Raw genomic sequence first — 21,128 nt, forward strand, 5'->3', positions numbered from 1 at the left:
ACAACGTATCACAGCTGGTGGCTCTGGTTGTTGATGCGCTGGTGTAAAGAAAGGTAAGTGCCCCCAGCCCCTATATACCCCCGCTGTATACCCTGCTGTATGCTCTGTGCCTGCAGTATACACCACGTATCACAGCTGGTGGCTCTGGCTGTTGATGTTCTGGTGTAAAGAAAGGTAAGTGCCCCCCAGCCCCTATATACCCCCGCTGTATACCCTGCTGTATGCTCTGTGCCTGCAGTATACACCACCTATCACAGCTGGTGGCTCTGGCTGTTGATGTTCTGGTGTAAAGACCACCACAGAAGAGGCGGCACCCGCACATTACGCTCTTCGTGTCTGGATTAAAGCTGTAACAGGCCGAGAACAGCCATGAATGGGGGAAATAAAACAAAAATCGCTGAGAGCAGCCATGTTTTTCCAACCCCTTTAAATTTGTAAAATCTCGCTTTCCATTTTTGCGTCTTCTAAATACGTCATTGGGATAGAAATCGGCAGTGTATTGTACCCTCCCCAATGGGAACAGTTACACCTGCTCCCCCAAAATGATGAATGGGGGAATCAAAAAATAAAATCACCATATCCTGTGATGAGCCGGTCCGCTGCTCGTTTTCCCTGATGCTGGACTGTCATTTGCTTCTTCTAGGGTGGTCCCTGCGGGGTCCTGGCTGCCGTCCAGGCCTGTGTGCTGAAGCATCTGCTCTTCGGGAAGGAGTCTGACCACAGGTGAGTTATGCACCATGTAGTCGGACGGTGGCACCCTGCATCCCCAGACTCTGCACTGTCTGCTGCCCAAGAACCTCCGTGGGACCCTGGGTTTGGGGTTATTAGCGAGCATTTAATTGGGAGGACGCCGGGGTATTGGGGTAAAGCACTGATTGCGATGATCAGCAGAACATGGGGCTGGCTCCTCACCTGCTACTGCAGTCGGACATTTATCATTTCTGTCTTAAAGGGGTTGTCACGTCCTATTAAATGGCTAAAATTGAAAATTACTTGTAACAATAAAACAAGCAATGTAAAACCCTAAAGAATGAAGGGATATTTAAGTGGACTGCTCGTTGCTTAGGTAACTGGCCACCTCTGCAGTATCCTAGGCAAGGAACCAGCGCCTCCATGTTGTAAGCCGGACAGATCGCTGAACAGTCCCCCCCATGGTAGAGCACTCGGTTCTGGCAGGCGGTGCGACCACAGTCTGATCTGTCACCTCTTCAGCAGCGCACTCCTACCAAAATAAAGTGTTAGGGTCTTTATAGAGGTTTTCTATGGAGGGATTGTTGTAAAATAGCGAAAAAGTTCTCTTACCTCCCTGAACCCCCTACACTCCGATGCCGCCCCATCCGGAGACTCACCTCACTGCTGCAGCGAGGGAGACGGAAAATTCCCCCGGTGACCTCGGGGTGAGGGGGCTTCACAAAGCTGGATATTACATGAGTGGACGGGGGGCATTACCTCTTATGTGGGAGTTGTAGTGCGGTAGATGCCAAGTATTACAGCACCGTACTCTCCGGACTGGTCCTGCGCAGTCGCGTCAGGTGGGATTCACACCGGCATTAATGTGCATTGTACTCCACATGGGGCCGTGTCAGTAGGGGCACCGGAAGCCCCACAAATAGAGAAAAGCCTAAAGGTACCGTCACATTAAGCGACGCTGCAGCGATCTAGACAACGATGCCGATCGCTGCAGCGTCGCTGTTTGGTCGCTGGAGAGCTGTCACACCCATCATCATTGATATCCTGTGCACCCGGGGAGGACGGGCAGCGGTACAGACACCATTATACCCATCGTCATTGATATCCTGTGCATCGGGGGAGGACGGGCAGCGGTACAGGCACCATTATACCCATCGTCACTGATATCCTGTGCTTCGGGGGAGGACGGGCAGCGATACAGACACCATTATACCCATCGTCATTGATATCCTGTGCATCGGGGGAGGACGGGCAGCGGTACAGGCACCATTATACCCATCGTCACTGATATCCTGTGCTTCGGGGGAGGACGGGCAGCGATACAGACACCATTATACCCATCATCATTGGTGTCCTGTGCATCGGGGGAGGACGGGCAGCAGTACAGACACCATTATACCCATCGTCATTGATATCCTGTGCACCCGGGGAGGACGGGCAGCGGTACAGGCACCATTATACCCATCGTCATTGATATCCTGTGCATCGGGGGAGGACGGGCAGCGGTACAGGCACCATTATACCCATCGTCACTGATATCCTGTGCACCCGGGGAGGACGGGCAGCGATACAGGCACCATTATACCCATCATCACTGATATCCTGTGCACCCGGGGAGGACGGGCAGCGATACAGGCACCATTATACCCATCGTCATTGATATCCTGTGCATCGGGGGAGGACGGGCAGCGATACAGGCACCATTACACCCATCATCACTGATATCCTGTGCACCCGGGGAGGACGGGCAGCGGTACAGGCACCATTATACCCATCGTCATTGATATCCTGTGCACCGGGGGAGGGTGGGCAGCGGTACAGGCACCATTATACCCATCGTCACTGATATCCTGTGCATCGGGGGAGGACGGGCAGCGGTACAGGCACCATTATACCCATCGTCACTGATATCCTGTGCACCCGGGGAGGACGGGCAGCGGTACAGACACCATTATACCCATCGTCACTGATATCCTGTGCACCCGGGGAGGACGGGCAGCGGTACAGACACCATTATACCCATCATCATTGATATCCTGTGCATCGGGGGAGGACGGGCAGCAGTACTGGCACCATTATACCCATCATCATTGATATCCTGTGCATCGGGGGAGGACGGGCAGCGGTACAGACACCATTATACCCATCATCATTGATATCCTGTGCACCGGTGGAGGACGGGCAGCGATACAGGCACCATTATACCCATCATCATTGATATCCTGTGCATCGGGGGACGACGGGCAGCGGTACAGGCACCATTATACCCATCGTCATTGATATCCTGTGCATCGGGGGAGGACGGGCAGCGGTACAGACACCATTATACCCATCATCATTGATATCCTGTGCATCGGGGGAGGACGGGCAGCGGTACAGGCACCATTATACCCATCGTCATTGATATCCTGTGCACCGGGGGAGGACGGGCAGCGATACAGGCACCATTATACCCATCATCATTGATATCCTGTGCACCCGGGGAGGACGGGCAGCGGTACTGGCACCATTATACCCATCATCATTGATATCCTGTGCACCCGGGGAGGACGGGCAGCGGTACAGACACCATTATACCCATCATCATTGATATCCTGTGCACCGGTGGAGGACGGGCAGCGATACAGGCACCATTATACCCATCATCATTGATATCCTGTGCACCCGGGGAGGACGGGCAGCGGTACAGGCACCATTATACCCATCATCATTGATATCCTGTGCACCCGGGGAGGACGGGCAGCGGTACAGACACCATTATACCCATCATCATTGATATCCTGTGCACCGGTGGAGGACGGGCAGCGATACAGGCACCATTATACCCATCATCATTGATATCCTGTGCATCGGCGGAGGATGGGCAGCGGTACAGGCACCATTATACCCATCATCATTGATATCCTGTGCATCGGGGGAGGACGGGCAGCGGTACTGGCACCATTATACCCATCATCATTGGTGTCCTGTGCACCGGTGGAGGACGGGCAGCGGTACAGACACCATTATACCCATCATCATTGATATCCTGTGCATCGGGGGAGGACGGGCAGCGGTACAGGCACCATTATACCCATCATCATTGATATCCTGTGCACCCGGGGAGGACGGGCAGCGGTACAGGCACCATTATACCCATCGTCATTGATATCCTGTGCATCGGGGGAGGATGGGCAGCGATACAGGCACCATTATACCCATCGTCACTGATATCCTGTGCACCCGGGGAGGACGGGCAGCGGTACAGACACCATTATACCCATCATCATTGATATCCTGTGCACCCGGGGAGGACGGGCAGCGGTACAGGCACCATTATACCCATCGTCATTGATATCCTGTGCATCGGGGGAGGACGGGCAGCGGTACAGGCACCATTATACCCATCGTCATTGATATCCTGTGCATCGGGGGAGGACGGGCAGCGGTACATGCACCATTATACCCATCGTCATTGATATCCTGTGCATCGGGGGAGGACGGGCAGCGATACAGGCACCATTATACCCATCATCATTGATATCCTGTGCATCGGGGGAGGACGGGCAGCGGTACAGGCACCATTATACCCATCGTCATTGATATCCTGTGCATCGGGGGAGGACGGGCAGCGGTACAGACACCATTATACCCATCATCATTGATATCCTGTGCACCGGTGGAGGACGGGCAGCGATACAGGCACCATTATACCCATCATCATTGATATCCTGTGCACCCGGGGAGGACGGGCAGCGGTACAGACACCATTATACCCATCGTCATTGATATCCTGTGCATCGGGGGAGGACGGGCAGCGGTACAGACACCATTATACCCATCATCATTGATATCCTGTGCACCGGGGGAGGGCGGGCAGCGATACAGGCACCATTATACCCATCGTCATTGATATCCTGTGCATCGGGGGAGGACGGGCAGCGATACAGGCACCATTATACCCATCATCATTGGTGTCCTGTGCACCGGGAGAGGACGGGCAGCGGTACAGGCACCATTATATCCATCATCATTGATGTCCTGTGCATCGGGGGAGGACGGGCAGCGGTACTGGCACCATTATACCCATCATCATTGATGTCCTGTGCATCGGGGGAGGACGGGCCGCGGTACAGACACCATTATACCCATCGTCATTGATGTCCTGTGCATCGGGGGAGGACGGGCAGCGGTACAGGCACCATTATACCCATCGTCACTGATATCCTGTGCATCGGGGGAGGACGGGCAGCGATACAGGTACCATTATACCCATCTTCATTGATATCCTGTGCATCGAGGAAGGATGGGCAGCGGTACAGACACCATTATACCCATCGTCATTGATATCCTGTGCATCGGGTGAGGACGGGCAGCGGTACAGGCACCATTATACCCATCTTCATTGATATCCTGTGCATCGGCGGAGAATGGGCAGCGGTACAGACACCATTATACCCATCATCATTGATATCCTGTGCACCCGGGGAGGACGGGCAGCGGTACAGACACCATTATACCCATCATCATTGATATCCTGTGCACCCGGGGAGGACGGGCAGCGGTACAGGCACCATTATACCCATCGTCACTGATATCCTGTGCATCGGCGGAGGATGGGCAGCGATACAGGCACCATTATACCCATCGTCACTGATATCCTGTGCATCGGGGGAGGACGGGCAGCGGTACAGGCACCATTATACCCATCGTCACTGATATCCTGTGCATCGGGGGAGGACGGGCAGCGGTACTGGCACCATTATACCCATCATCATTGATATCCTGTGCATCGGGGGAGGACGGGCAGCGGTACAGACACCATTATACCCATCGTCACTGATATCCTGTGCATCGGGGGAGGACGGGCAGCGGTACTGGCACCATTATACCCATCGTCATTGATATCCTGTGCACCGGGGGAGGACGGGCAGCGGTACTGGCACCATTATACCCATCATCATTGATATCCTGTGCATCGGGTGAGGACGGGCAGCGGTACTGGCACCATTATACCCATCGTCATTGATGTCCTGTGCACCCGGGGAGGACGGGCAGTGGTACAGGCACCATTATACCCATCATTATTGATATCCTGTGCATCGGGTGAGGACGGGCAGCGGTACAGACACCATTATACCCATCATCATTGATGTCCTGTGCATCGGGGGAGGATGGGCAGCGGTACAGGCACTATTATACCCATCATCACTGATATCCTGTGCATCGGGGGAGGACGGGCAGCGGTACTGGCACCATTATACCCATCATCATTGGTGTCCTGTGCATCGGGGGAGGACGGGCAGCGATACAGACACCATTATACCCATCGTCATTGATATCCTGTGCAACGGGGGAGGGCGGGCAGTGGTACAGGCACCATTATACCCATCATCATTGGTGTCCTGTGCATCAGGGGAGGGCGGGCAGCGGTACTGGCACCATTATACCCATCATCATTGATATCCTGTGCACCGGGGGAGGACGGGCAGCGGTACTGGCACCATTATACCCATCATTATTGATATCCTGTGCATCGGGGGAGGGCGGGCAGCGGTACAGGCACCATTATACCCATCATCATTGGTGTCCTGTGCAACGGGGGAGGGCGGGCAGTGGTACAGGCACCATTATACCCATCATCACTGATATCCTGTGTATCGGGGGAGGGCGGGCAGCGGTACTGGCACCATTATACCCATCATCATTGGTGTCCTGTGCATCGGGGGAGGACGGGCAGCGGTACTGGCACCATTATACCCATCATCATTGGTGTCCTGTGCACCGGGGGAGGACGGGCAGCAGTACTGGCACCATTATACCCATCATCATTGGTGTCCTGTGCATCGGGGGAGGACGGGCAGCGGTACTGGCACCATTATACCCATCATCATTGGTGTCCTGTGCAACGGGGGAGGGCGGGCAGTGGTACAGGCACCATTATACCCATCATCATTGATATCCTGTGCACCGGGGGAGGGCGGGCAGTGGTACAGGCACCATTATACCCATCATCATTGGTGTCCTGTGCATCGGGGGAGGGCGGGCAGCGGTACAGGCACCATTATACCCATCATCATTGGTGTCCTGTGCATCGGGGGAGGATGGGCAGCGGTACTGGCACCATTATACCCATCATCATTGGTGTCCTGTGCATCGGGGGAGGACGGGCAGCGGTACTGGCACCATTATACCCATCATCATTGGTGTCCTGTGCACCGGGGGAGGGCGGGCAGCGGTACTGGCACCATTATACCCATCATCATTGGTGTCCTGTGCACCGGGGGAGGACGGGCAGCGGTACTGGCACCATTATACCCATCATCATTGGTGTCCTGTGCATCGGGGGAGGGCGGGCAGCTGTACAGGCACCATTATACCCATCATTATTGATATCCTGTGCATCGGGGGAGGGCGGGCAGTGGTACAGGCACCATTATACCCATCATCATTGATATCCTGTGCACCGGGGGAGGGCGGGCAGTGGTACAGGCACCATTATACCCATCATCACTGATATCCTGTGTATCGGGGGAGGGCGGGCAGCGGTACTGGCACCATTATACCCATCATCATTGGTGTCCTGTGCACCGGGGGAGGACGGGCAGCAGTACTGGCACCATTATACCCATCATCATTGGTGTCCTGTGCAACGGGGGAGGGCGGGCAGTGGTACAGGCACCATTATACCCATCATCATTGGTGTCCTGTGCATCGGGGGAGGGCGGGCAGCTGTACAGGCACCATTATACCCATCATCATTGATATCCTGTGCACCGGGGGAGGGCGGGCAGTGGTACAGGCACCATTATACCCATCATCATTGGTGTCCTGTGCATCGGGGGAGGGCGGGCAGCGGTACAGGCACCATTATACCCATCATCATTGGTGTCCTGTGCATCGGGGGAGGGCGGGCAGCGGTACTGGCACCATTATACCCATCATCATTGGTGTCCTGTGCATCGGGGGAGGGCGGGCAGTGGTACAGGCACCATTATACCCATCATCATTGGTGTCCTGTGCACCGGGGGAGGACGGGCAGTGGTACAGGCACCATTATACCCATCATCATTGATATCCTGTGCATCGGGGGAGGGCGGGCAGCGGTACTGGCACCATTATACCCATCATCATTGGTGTCCTGTGCACCGGGGGAGGGCGGGCAGCGGTACAGGCACCATTATACCCATCATCATTGATGTCCTGTGCACCGGGGGAGGACGGGCAGCGGTACTGGCACCATTATACCCATCATCATTGGTGTCCTGTGCATCGGGGGAGGATGGGCAGCGGTACTGGCACCATTATACCCATCATCATTGGTGTCCTGTGCACCGGGGGAGGGCGGGCAGCGGTACTGGCACCATTATACCCATCATCATTGGTGTCCTGTGCACCGGGGGAGTACGGGCAGCGGTACTGGCACCATTATACCCATCATCATTGGTGTCCTGTGCATCGGGGGAGGACGGGCAGCGGTACTGGCACCATTATACCCATCATCATTGGTGTCCTGTGCATCGGGGGAGGGCGGGCAGCGGTACTGGCAGCATTATACCCATCATCATTGGTATCCTGTGCATCGGGGGAGGACGGCCAGTGGTACAGGCACCATTATACCCATCATCATTGGTGTCCTGTGCATCGGGGGAGGACGGGCAGCGGTACAGGCACCATTATACCCATCATCATTGATATCCTGTGCACCCGGGGAGGACGGGCAGCGATACAGGCACCATTATACCCATCATCACTGATATCCTGTGCACCGGTGGAGGACGGGCAGCGATACAGGCACCATTATACCCATCATCATTGGTGTCCTGTGCATCGGGGGAGGGCGGGCAGTGGTACAGGCACCATTATACCCATCATCATTGGTGTCCTGTGCATCGGGGGAGGGCGGGCAGTGGTACAGGCACCATTATACCCATCATCATTGGTGTCCTGTGCATCGGGGGAGGACGGGCAGTGGTACAGGCACCATTATACCCATCATCATTGATATCCTGTGCACCGGGGGAGGGCGGGCAGTGGTACAGGCACCATTATACCCATCATCATTGGTGTCCTGTGCATCGGGGGAGGGCGGGCAGCGATACTGACACCATTATACCCATCATCATTGGTGTCCTGTGCATCGGGGGAGGGCGGGCAGTGGTACAGGCACCATTATACCCATCATCATTGATATCCTGTGCACCGGGGGAGGGCGGGCAGTGGTACAGGCACCATTATACCCATCATCATTGGTGTCCTGTGCATCGGGGGAGGGCGGGCAGCGATACAGGTACCATTATACCCATCATCATTGGTGTCCTGTGCATCGGGGGAGGACGGGCAGCGGTACAGGCACCATTATACCCATCATCATTGATATCCTGTGCACCCGGGGAGGACGGGCAGCGATACAGGCACCATTATACCCATCATCATTGGTGTCCTGTGCATCGGGGGAGGACGGGCAGCGGTACTGGCACCATTATACCCATCGTCATTGGTATCCTGTGCACCGGGGGAGGGCGGGCAGCGGTACAGGCACCATTATACCCATCATCATTGATGTCCTGTGCATCGGGGGAGGATGGGCAGCGGTACAGGCACTATTATACCCATCATCACTGATGTCCTGTGCATCGGGGGAGGACGGGCAGTGGTACAGGCACCATTATACCCATCATCATTGATATCCTGTGCACCGGGGGAGGGCGGGCAGTGGTACAGGCACTATTATACCCATCATCATTGGTGTCCTGTGCATCGGGGGAGGACGGGCAGCGGTACAGACACCATTATACCCATCATCATTGGTGTCCTGTGCATCGGGGGAGGGCGGGCAGCGGTACAGGCACCATTATACCCATCATCATTGGTATCCTGTGCATCGGGGGAGGACGGCCAGTGGTACAGGCACCATTATACCCATCATCATTGGTGTCCTGTGCATCGGGGGAGGACGGGCAGCGGTACAGGCACCATTATACCCATCATCATTGATATCCTGTGCACCCGGGGAGGACGGGCAGCGATACAGGCACCATTATACCCATCATCATTGGTGTCCTGTGCATCGGGGGAGGACGGGCAGCGGTACTGGCACCATTATACCCATCATCATTGATGTCCTGTGCATCGGGGGAGGATGGGCAGCGGTACAGGCACTATTATACCCATCATCACTGATATCCTGTGCATCGGGGGAGGACGGGCAGCGGTACTGGCACCATTATACCCATCATCATTGGTGTCCTGTGCACCGGGGGAGGGCGGGCAGTGGTACAGGCACCATTATACCCATCATCATTGATGTCCTGTGCACCGGGGGAGGATGGGCAGCGGTACAGGCACTATTATACCCATCATCACTGATATCCTGTGCATCGGGGGAGGACGGGCAGCGGTACTGGCACCATTATACCCATCATCATTGGTGTCCTGTGCACCGGGGGAGGGCGGGCAGTGGTACAGGCACCATTATACCCATCATCATTGGTGTCCTGTGCATCGGGGGAGGACGGGCAGCGGTACTGGCACCATTATACCCATCATCATTGGTGTCCTGTGCACCGGGGGAGGACGGGCAGCGGTACTGGCACCATTATACCCATCATCATTGGTGTCCTGTGCACCGGGGGAGGACGGGCAGCGGTACTGGCACCATTATACCCATCATCATTGGTGTCCTGTGCATCGGGGGAGGACGGGCAGCGGTACAGGCACCATTATACCCATCGTCATTGGTGTCCTGTGCATCGGGGGAGGACGGGCAGTGGTACAGACACCATTATACCCATCATCATTGGTGTCCTGTGCACCGGGGGAGGATGGGCAGCGGTACAGGCACTATTATACCCATCATCACTGATATCCTGTGCATCGGGGGAGGGCGGGCAGCGGTACTGGCACCATTATACCCATCATCATTGGTGTCCTGTGCACCGGGGGAGGGCGGGCAGTGGTACAGGCACCATTATACCCATCATCATTGGTGTCCTGTGCACCGGGGGAGGACGGGCAGCGGTACTGGCACCATTATACCCATCATCATTGGTGTCCTGTGTATCGGGGGAGGACGGGCAGCGGTACTGGCACCATTATACCCATCATCATTGGTGTCCTGTGCATCGGGGGAGGACGGGCAGCGGTACAGGCACCATTATACCCATCGTCATTGGTGTCCTGTGCATCGGGGGAGGGCGGGCAGTGGTACAGGCACCATTATACCCATCATCATTGGTGTCCTGTGCAACGGGGGAGGGCGGGCAGTGGTACAGGCACCATTATACCCATCATCATTGATATCCTGTGCATCGGGGGAGGACGGGCGGCGGTACAGGCACCATTATACCCATCGTCATTGATATCCTGTGCATCGGGGGAGGACGGGCAGTGGTACAGGCACCATTATACCCATCGTCATTGATATCCTGTGCATCGGGGGAGGACGGGCAGTGGTACAGGCACCATTATACCCATCATCATTGATATCCTGTGCATCGGGGGAGGACGGGCAGCGGTACTGGCACCATTATACCCATCGTCATTGATATCCTGTGCATCGGGGGAGGACGGGCAGCGATACTGACACCATTATACCCATCATCATTGGTGTCCTGTGCATCGGTGGAGGACGGGCAGCGATACTGACACCATTATACCCATCATCATTGGTGTCCTGTGCACCGGGGGAGGGCGGGCAGCGGTACAGGCACCATTATACCCATCATCATTGGTGTCCTGTGCACCGGGGGAGGACGGGCAGCGGTACAGGCACCATTATACCCATCATCATTGGTGTCCTGTGCACCGGGGGAGGACGGGCAGTGGTACAGGCACCATTATACCCATCGTCATTGATATCCTGTGCACCGGGGGAGGACGGGCAGCGGTACAGGCACCATTATACCCATCATCATTGATATCCTGTGCATCGGGGGAGGATGGGCAGCGGTACAGGCACCATTATACCCATCATCATTGGTGTCCTGTGCACCAGGGGAGGACGGGCAGCGGTACAGGCACCATTATACCCATCATCATTGATATCCTGTGCATCGGGGGAGGACGGGCAGTGGTACAGGCACCATTATACCCATCGTCATTGTTATTTTTTTATTTTTTTTTATCGTTTCTATGTTGCCAGCCGGATTCTGCAGCCTTCGGACGCGGTCAGGACAAGCTGCCTGTATAAAGCCCTCGCTGATGTCCTGTGGCGTGCCGGAGATGGCAAGGAGGCCGTGGTCACATTGTGAGTAGATACGTGCGTGATGAGACACACGGAGAGCGGAGAAGACGGCCGGCCGCTTCCTAAATGACCGCATTGATGGGAATGGAAATGATCCCTTACACAGTGCCGATGGAACACTATGGGGTCCATGTAATGGGGGTGCTTGGGGCTAACCCTTTAATACCCACCCACCATGAATGTACTGCAGGCGGCCATGAGACCCGTGCCAATGTGTATTTATGGTCTGAGCGGTCAGACAGCTGATAGTAGAATGATGCATCCTGTTCACATCTTGCAGGTCGTCTGGAAGGCAGCAGTTCACTCCAGCCGGAAGATACAGAACTGATGGGATCCTAGAGAGTGTAAGTCACTTTATTATATTGACATAAATGTGAAATGTAAAAGCTAAAACACTGCCGCCACGCAACCGCCACTAGGGGGAGCTGTAGACACTCTTCTCATTACGTTCAATGTATAAACTGTATTCGATGAGCTCCCTCTAGTGGTGGCCGTCTGCAGACAGAATTTTATTCTTCAGCATAAGAATTGTGCAGGCATTTGGAGCTCTGACCGATGTAAAGATAAATTAATAAATTAATTGTTATTGAATTTTAAATCTGTTAAGAAATTAGTCCTTTTTTCTAAAATAATAAAATTTAAAAGAGGATTTGTCTCTTGCTCCAAAAAAATGAGTTAAATAATTAATTCCCCTGCTTCTGCAGCTCTTTTCCTTTTTGCTCTGCGTCGCTGCGTTGCAGATAAATTCAAGTTTGTTTCTTCTGGAGTGCATTATGTGAAATCTCTGCTTGTAGTACAACTGGGCGTTTCTTCAGAGTGTTCTCTGGGGTCGTGTCCTTTCACCCTGCAGCGATCGGTGCAGGTTCTGATTGCTGCAGTTAGAAGCAGATGCTGGCTGTATAACACAGCCCTCATCTCCTGCTCCAGCTCCATTCAGCTCTTACCGACCTCTGATGAAAATCGCTGTTACATACAAAAACCCTACACCCTCCTCGGAGGAGGTGTCCACATCCTATAACATTTGGGGTGGAATTGCCCTTTAAATAAGAACATCCTCTCCTGCGGCCGGTCGCGGGGGACGGAGACTCTACATATTGGACGGTAAGCTCCTCCGGGCACTGGACCAACATTGCTTTGTTCACCCCGGTGTAAAACTTGCTGGAGGTCGGCAAAACAACGGAGCGAGCCAACGAGAGGAGTATTAACCAGGACGGAGCGGTGCTGCCCTGCGGCTCCTCGGAAGATTTGGAATATTCTCCTACGTCTCATGGACAGAAGTTCACAATGGAAAACTACAAGGGGCCATACTGGTTGTGGCCGCGGGGGTCTTATATCAGTTATCTGTAATCCAGGGTTCTACCAGGGTCCTGGGAAGATAAATCACTGTAAAGGGGGTCCGCGTCACAGAGCATGTGACAGAACAGCTTAGAGGGGCAAAAGAGAGAGGAATATTCCATATGATGCTGTGCGGGGTCGGTGCATGACACAGGGAATGTCTGTGCAAATATGTACACAGTGACTGCACCAGCAGAATAGTGAGTGCAGCTCTGGGGTATAATACAGGAGGTAACTCAGGATCAGTAATGTAATGTATGTACACAGTGACTGCACCAGCAGAATAGTGAGTGCAGCTCTGGGGTATAATACAGGATGTAACTCAGGATCAGTAATGTATTGTATGTACACAGTGACTGCACCAGCAGAATAGTGAGCGCAGCTCTGGGGTATAATACAGGATGTAACTCAGGATCAGTAATGTAATGTATGTACACAGTGACTGCACCAGCAGAATAGTGAGTGCAGCTCTGGAGTATAATACAGGAGGTAACTCAGGATCAGTAATGTAATGTATGTACTCAGTGACTGCACCAGCAGAATAGTGAGTGCAGCTCTGGGGTATAATACAGGATGTAACTCAGGATCAGTAATGTAATGTATGTACACAGTGACTGCACCAGCAGAATAGTGAGCGCAGCTCTGGGGTATAATACAGGATGTAACTCAGGATCAGTAATGTAATGTATGTACACAGTGACTGCACCAGCAGAATAGTGAGTGCAGCTCTGGAGTATAATACAGGATGTAACTCAGGATCAGTAATGTAATGTATGTACACAGTGACTGCACCAGCAGAATAGTGAGTGCAGCTCTGGAGTATAATACAGGAGGTAACTCAGGATCAGTAATGTAATGTATGTACACAGTGACTGCACCAGCAGAATAGTGAGTGCAGCTCTGGGGTATAATACAGGATATAACTCAGGATCAGTAATGTAATGTATGTACACAGTGACTGCACCAGCAGAATAGTGAGTGCAGCTCTGGGGTATAATACAGGATGTAACCCAGGATCAGTAATGTAATGTATGTACACAGTGACTGCACCAGCAGAATAGTGAGTGCAGCTCTGGGGTATAATACAGGATGTAACTCAGGATCAGTAATGTAATGTATGTACACAGTGACTGCACCAGCAGAATAGTGAGTGCAGCTCTGGGGTATAATACAGGAGGTAACTCAGGATCAGTAATGTAATGTATGTACACAGTGACTGCACCAGCAGAATAGTGAGTGCAGCTCTGGGGTATAATACAGGATGTAACTCAGGATCAGTAATGTAATGTATGTACACAGTGACTGCACCAGCAGAATAGTGAGTGCAGCTCTGGAGTATAATACAGGATGTAACTCAGGATCAGTAATGTAATGTATGTACACAGTGACTGCACCAGCAGAATAGTGAGTGCAGCTCTGGAGTATAATACAAGATGTAACTCAGGATCAGTAATGTAATGTATGTACACAGTGACTGCACCAGCAGAATAGTGAGTGCAGCTCTGGAGTATAATACAAGATGTAACTCAGGATCAGTAATGTAATGTATGTACACAGTGACTGCACCAGCAGAATAGTGAGTGCAGCTCTGGGGTATAATACAGGATGTAACTCAGGATCAGTAATGTAATGTATGTACACACTGACTGCACCAGCAGAATAGTGAGTGCAGCTCTGGGGTATAATACAGGAGGTAACTCAGGATCAGTAATGTATGTACACACTGACTGCACCAGCAGAATAGTGAGTGCAGCTCTGGAGTATAATACTGGATGTAACTTAGGATCAGTAATGTAATGTATGTACACAGTGACTGCACCAGCAGAATAGTGAGTGCAGCTCTGGAGTATAATACAGGATGTAACTCAGGATCAGTAATGTAATGTATGTACACAGTGACTGCACCAGCAGAATAGTGAGTGCAGCTCTGGAGTATAATACAGGATGTAACTCAGGATCAGTAATGTAATGTATGTACACACTGACTGCACCAGCAGAATAGTGAGCGCAGCTCTGGGGTATAATACAGGATGTAACTCAGGATCAGTAATGTAATGTATGTACACAGTGACTGCATCAGCGCAGAATAGTGAGTGCAGCTCTGGGGTATAATACAGGATGTAACTCAGGATCAGTAATGTAATGTATGTACACAGTGACTGCACCAGCAGAATAGTGAGTGCAGCTCTGGAGTATAATACTGGATGTAACTTAGGATCAGTAATGTAATGTATGTACACAGTGACTGCACCAGCAGAATAGTGAGTGCAGCTCTGGAGTATAATACAGGATTTAACTCAGGATCAGTAATGTAATGTATGTACACAGTGACTGCACCAGCAGAATAGTGAGTGCAGCTCTGGAGTATAATACAGGAGGTAACTCAGGATCAGTAATGTAATGTATGTACACAGTGACTGCACCAGCAGAATAGTGAGTGCAGCTCTGGGGTATAATACAGGATGTAACTCAGGATCAGTAATGTAATGTATGTACACAGTGACTGCACCAGCAGAATAGTGAGTGCAGCTCTGGAGTATAATACAGGAGGTAACTCAGGATCAGTAATGTAATGTATGTACACAGTGACTGCACCAGCAGAATAGTGAGCGCAGCTCTGAAGTATAATACAGGAGGTAACTCAGGATCAGTAATGTATGTACACAGTGACTGCACCAGCAGAATAGTGAGTGCAGCTCTGGGGTATAATACAGGATGTAACTCAGGATCAGTAATGTAATGTATGTACACAGTGACTGCACCAGCAGAATAGTGAGGGCAGCTCTGGAGTATAATACAGGAGGTAACTCAGGATCAGTAATGTATGTACACAGTTACTGCACCAGCAGAATAGTGAGCGCAGTTCTGGAGTATAATACAGGATGTAACTCAGGATCAGTAATGTATGTACACAGTGACTGCACCAGCAGAATAGTGAGTGCAGCTCTGGAGTATAATACAGGATGTAACTCAGGATCAGTAATGTAATGTATGTACACAGTGACTGCACCAGCAGAATCGTGAGCGCAGCTCTGGAGTATAATACAGGATGTAACTCAGGATCAGTAATGTAATGTATGTACACAGTGACTGCACCAGCAGAATAGTGAGTGCAGCTCTGGGGTATAATACAGGATGTAACTCAGGATCAGTAATGTAATGTATGTACACAGTGACTGCACCAGCAGAATAGTGAGTGCAGCTCTGGGGTATAATACAGGATGTAACTCAGGATCAGTAATGTAATGTATGTACACAGTGACTGCACCAGCAGAATAGTGAGTGCAGCTCTGGAGTATAATACAGGAGGTAACTCAGGATCAGTAATGTAATGTATGTACACAGTGACTGCACCAGCAGAATAGTGAGTGCAGCTCTGGGGTATAATACAGGATGTAACTCAGGATCAGTAATGTAATGTATGTACACAGTGACTGCACCAGCAGAATAGTGAGCGCAGCTCTGGGGTATAATACAGGATGTAACTCAGGATCAGTAATGTAATGTATGTACACAGTGACTGCACCAGCAGAATAGTGAGTGCAGCTCTGGAGTATAATACAGGATGTAACTCCGGATCAGTAATGTAATGTATGTACACAGTGACTGCACCAGCAGAATAGTGAGTGCAGCTCTGGAGTATAATACAGGAGGTAACTCAGGATCAGTAATGTAATGTATGTACACAGTGACTGCACCAGCAGAATAGTGAGTGCAGCTCTGGGGTATAATACAGGATATAACTCAGGATCAGTAATGTAATGTATGTACACAGTGACTGCACCAGCAGAATAGTGAGTGCAGCTCTGGGGTATAATACAGGATGTAACCCAGGATCAGTAATGTAATGTATGTACACAGTGACTGCACCAGCAGAATAGTGAGTGCAGCTCTGGGGTATAATACAGGATGTAACTCAGGATCAGTAATGTAATGTATGTACACAGTGACTGCACCAGCAGAATAGTGAGTGCAGCTCTGGGGTATAATACAGGAGGTAACTCAGGATCAGTAATGTAATGTATGTACACAGTGACTGCACCAGCAGAATAGTGAGTGCAGCTCTGGGGTATAATACAGGATGTAACTCAGGATCAGTAATGTAATGTATGTACACAGTGACTGCACCAGCAGAATAGTGAGTGCAGCTCTGGAGTATAATACAGGATGTAACTCAGGATCAGTAATGTAATGTATGTACACAGTGACTGCACCAGCAGAATAGTGAGTGCAGCTCTGGAGTATAATACATGATGTAACTCAGGATCAGTAATGTAATGTATGTACACAGTGACTGCACCAGCAGAATAGTGAGTGCAGCTCTGGAGTATAATACAAGATGTAACTCAGGATCAGTAATGTAATGTATGTACACAGTGACTGCACCAGCAGAATAGTGAGTGCAGCTCTGGGGTATAATACAGGATGTAACTCAGGATCAGTAATGTAATGTATGTACACACTGACTGCACCAGCAGAATAGTGAGTGCAGCTCTGGGGTATAATACAGGAGGTAACTCAGGATCAGTAATGTATGTACACACTGACTGCACCAGCAGAATAGTGAGTGCAGCTCTGGAGTATAACACTGGATGTAACTTAGGATCAGTAATGTAATGTATGTACACAGTGACTGCACCAGCAGAATAGTGAGTGCAGCTCTGGAGTATAATACAGGATGTAACTCAGGATCAGTAATGTAATGTATGTACACAGTGACTGCACCAGCAGAATAGTGAGTGCAGCTCTGGAGTATAATACAGGATGTAACTCAGGATCAGTAATGTAATGTATGTACACACTGACTGCACCAGCAGAATAGTGAGCGCAGCTCTGGGGTATAATACAGGATGTAACTCAGGATCAGTAATGTAATGTATGTACACAGTGACTGCATCAGCAGAATAGTGAGTGCAGCTCTGGGGTATAATACAGGATGTAACTCAGGATCAGTAATGTAATGTATGTACACAGTGACTGCACCAGCAGAATAGTGAGTGCAGCTCTGGAGTATAATACTGGATGTAACTTAGGATCAGTAATGTAATGTATGTACACAGTGACTGCACCAGCAGAATAGTGAGTGCAGCTCTGGAGTATAATACAGGATGTAACTCAGGATCAGTAATGTAATGTATGTACACAGTGACTGCACCAGCAGAATAGTGAGTGCAGCTCTGGAGTATAATACAGGAGGTAACTCAGGATCAGTAATGTAATGTATGTACACAGTGACTGCACCAGCAGAATAGTGAGTGCAGCTCTGGGGTATAATACAGGATGTAACTCAGGATCAGTAATGTAATGTATGTACACAGTGACTGCACCAGCAGAATAGTGAGTGCAGCTCTGGAGTATAATACAGGAGGTAACTCAGGATCAGTAATGTAATGTATGTACACAGTGACTGCACCAGCAGAATAGTGAGCGCAGCTCTGGAGTATAATACAGGAGGTAACTCAGGATCAGTAATGTAATGTATGTACACAGTGACTGCACCAGCAGAATAGTGAGTGCAGCTCTGGGGTATAATACAGGATGTAACTCAGGATCAGTAATGTAATGTATGTACACAGTGACTGCACCAGCAGAATAGTGAGGGCAGCTCTGGAGTATAATACAGGAGGTAACTCAGGATCAGTAATGTATGTACACAGTTACTGCACCAGCAGAATAGTGAGCGCAGTTCTGGAGTATAATACAGGATGTAACTCAGGATCAGTAATGTATGTACACAGTGACTGCACCAGCAGAATAGTGAGTGCAGCTCTGGAGTATAATACAGGATGTAACTCAGGATCAGTAATGTAATGTATGTACACAGTGACTGCACCAGCAGAATCGTGAGCGCAGCTCTGGAGTATAATACAGGATGTAACTCAGGATCAGTAATGTAATGTATGTACACAGTGACTACACCAGCAAAATAGTGAGTGCAGCTCTGGAGTGTAATACAGGATGTAACTCAGGATCAGTAATGTATGTACACAGTGACTGCACCAGCAGAATAGTGAGTGCAGCTCTGGAGTATAATACAGGATGTAACTCAGGATCAGTAATGTATGTACACAGTGACTGCACCAGCAGAATAGTGAGTGCAGCTCTGGGGTATAATACAGGATGTAACTCAGGATCAGTAATGTATGTACACAGTGACTGCACCAGCAGAATAGTGAGCGCAGCTCTGGGGTATAATACAGGAGGTAACTCAGGATCAGTAATGTATGTACACAGTGACTGCACCAGCAGAATAGTGAGTGCAGCTCTGGGGTATAATACAGGATGTAACTCGGGATCAGTAATGTATGTACACAGTGACTGCACCAGCAGAATAGTGAGTGCAGCTCTGGGGTATAATACAGGATGTAACTCAGGATCAGTAATGTAATGTATGTACACAGTGACCGCACCAGCAGAATAGTGAGTGCAGCTCTGGGGTATAATACAGGATGTAACTCAGGATCAGTAATGTAATGTATGTACACAGTGACTGCACCAGCAGAATAGTGAGTGCAGCTCCGGAGTATAATGCAGGATATAACTCAGGATCAGTAATGTCATGTATGTACACAGTGACTGCACCAGCAGAATAGTGAGTGCAGCTCTGGGGTATAATACAGGAGGTAACTCAGGATCAGTAATGTAATGTATGTACACAGTGACTGCACCAGCAGAATAGTGAGTGCAGTTCTGGGGTATAATACAGGAGGTAACTCAGGATCAGTAATGTATGTACACAGTGACTGCACCAGCAGAATAGTGAGCGCAGCTCTGGAGTATAATACAGGATGTAACTCAGGATCAGTAATGTAATGTATGTGCACAGTGACTGCACCAGCAGAATAGTGAGTTCAGCTCTGGGGTATAATACAGGAGGTAACTCAGGATCAGTAATGTAATGTATGTACACAGTGAATGCACCAGCAGAATAGTGAGTGCAGCTCTGGAGTATAATACAGGATGTAACTCAGGATCAGTAATGTGTGTACACAGTGACTGCACCAGCAGAATAGTGAGTGCAGCTCTGGAGTATAATACAGGATGTAACTCAGGATCAGTAATGTAATGTATGTACACAGTGACTGCACCAGCAGAATAGTGAGTGCAGCTCTGGGGTATAATACAGGAGGTAACTCAGGATCAGTAATGTATGTACACAGTGACTGCAACAGCAGAATAGTGAGCGCAGCTCTGGAGTATAATACAGGATGTAACTCAGGATCAGTAATGTAATGTTTGTACACAGTGACTGCACCAGCAGAATAGTGAGTGCAGCTCTGGGGTATAATACAGGATGTAACTCAGGATCAGTAATGTAATGTATGTGCACAGTGACTGCACCAGCAGAATAGTGAGTGCAGCTCTGGGGTATAATACAGGAGGTAACTCAGGATCAGTAATGTAATGTATGTACACAGTGACTGCACCAGCAGAATAGTGAGTGCAGCTCTGGGATATAATACAGGATGTAACTCAGGATCTGTAATGTATGTACGCAGTGACTGGACCAGCAGAATAGTGAGTGCAGCTCTGGGATATAATACAGGATGTAACTCAGGATCTGTAATGTATGTACGCAGTGACTGGACCAGCAGAATAGTGAGTGCAGCTCTGGAGTATAATACAGGATGTAACTCAGGATCAGTAATGTAATGTATGTACACAGTGACTGCATCAGCAGAATAGTGAGTGCAGCTCTGGGGTATAATACAGGATGTAACTCAGGATCAGTAATGTAATGTATGTACACAGTGACTGGACCAGCAGAATAGTGAGTGCAGCTCTGGGGTATAATACAGGATGTAACTCAGGATCAGTAATGTAATGTATGTACACAGTGACTGGACCAGCAGAATAGTGAGTGCAGCTCTGGGGTATA

At 50.5% G+C, this 21,128-nt stretch overlaps 1 protein-coding gene across 2 annotated transcripts in view; it reads left to right on the top strand.

The window, feature by feature from the left end:
- MINDY4 (MINDY lysine 48 deubiquitinase 4) overlaps positions 1-21,128 on the top strand; it is a 141,299-nt gene that overhangs the window by 31,566 nt on the left and 88,605 nt on the right. For both annotated transcript variants that reach the window (XM_069729243.1, XM_069729244.1), the window contains exons 9-11: positions 644-723; positions 11,813-11,917; positions 12,195-12,258. In XM_069729243.1, the coding sequence (XP_069585344.1) occupies positions 644-723; positions 11,813-11,917; positions 12,195-12,258 (249 nt within the window). The remainder of the gene's footprint in view (positions 1-643; positions 724-11,812; positions 11,918-12,194; positions 12,259-21,128) is intronic.

Source organism: Ranitomeya imitator, chromosome 6 (assembly GCF_032444005.1).
Source record: "Ranitomeya imitator isolate aRanImi1 chromosome 6, aRanImi1.pri, whole genome shotgun sequence".
Taxonomy (NCBI): Eukaryota; Metazoa; Chordata; class Amphibia; order Anura; family Dendrobatidae; genus Ranitomeya; species Ranitomeya imitator.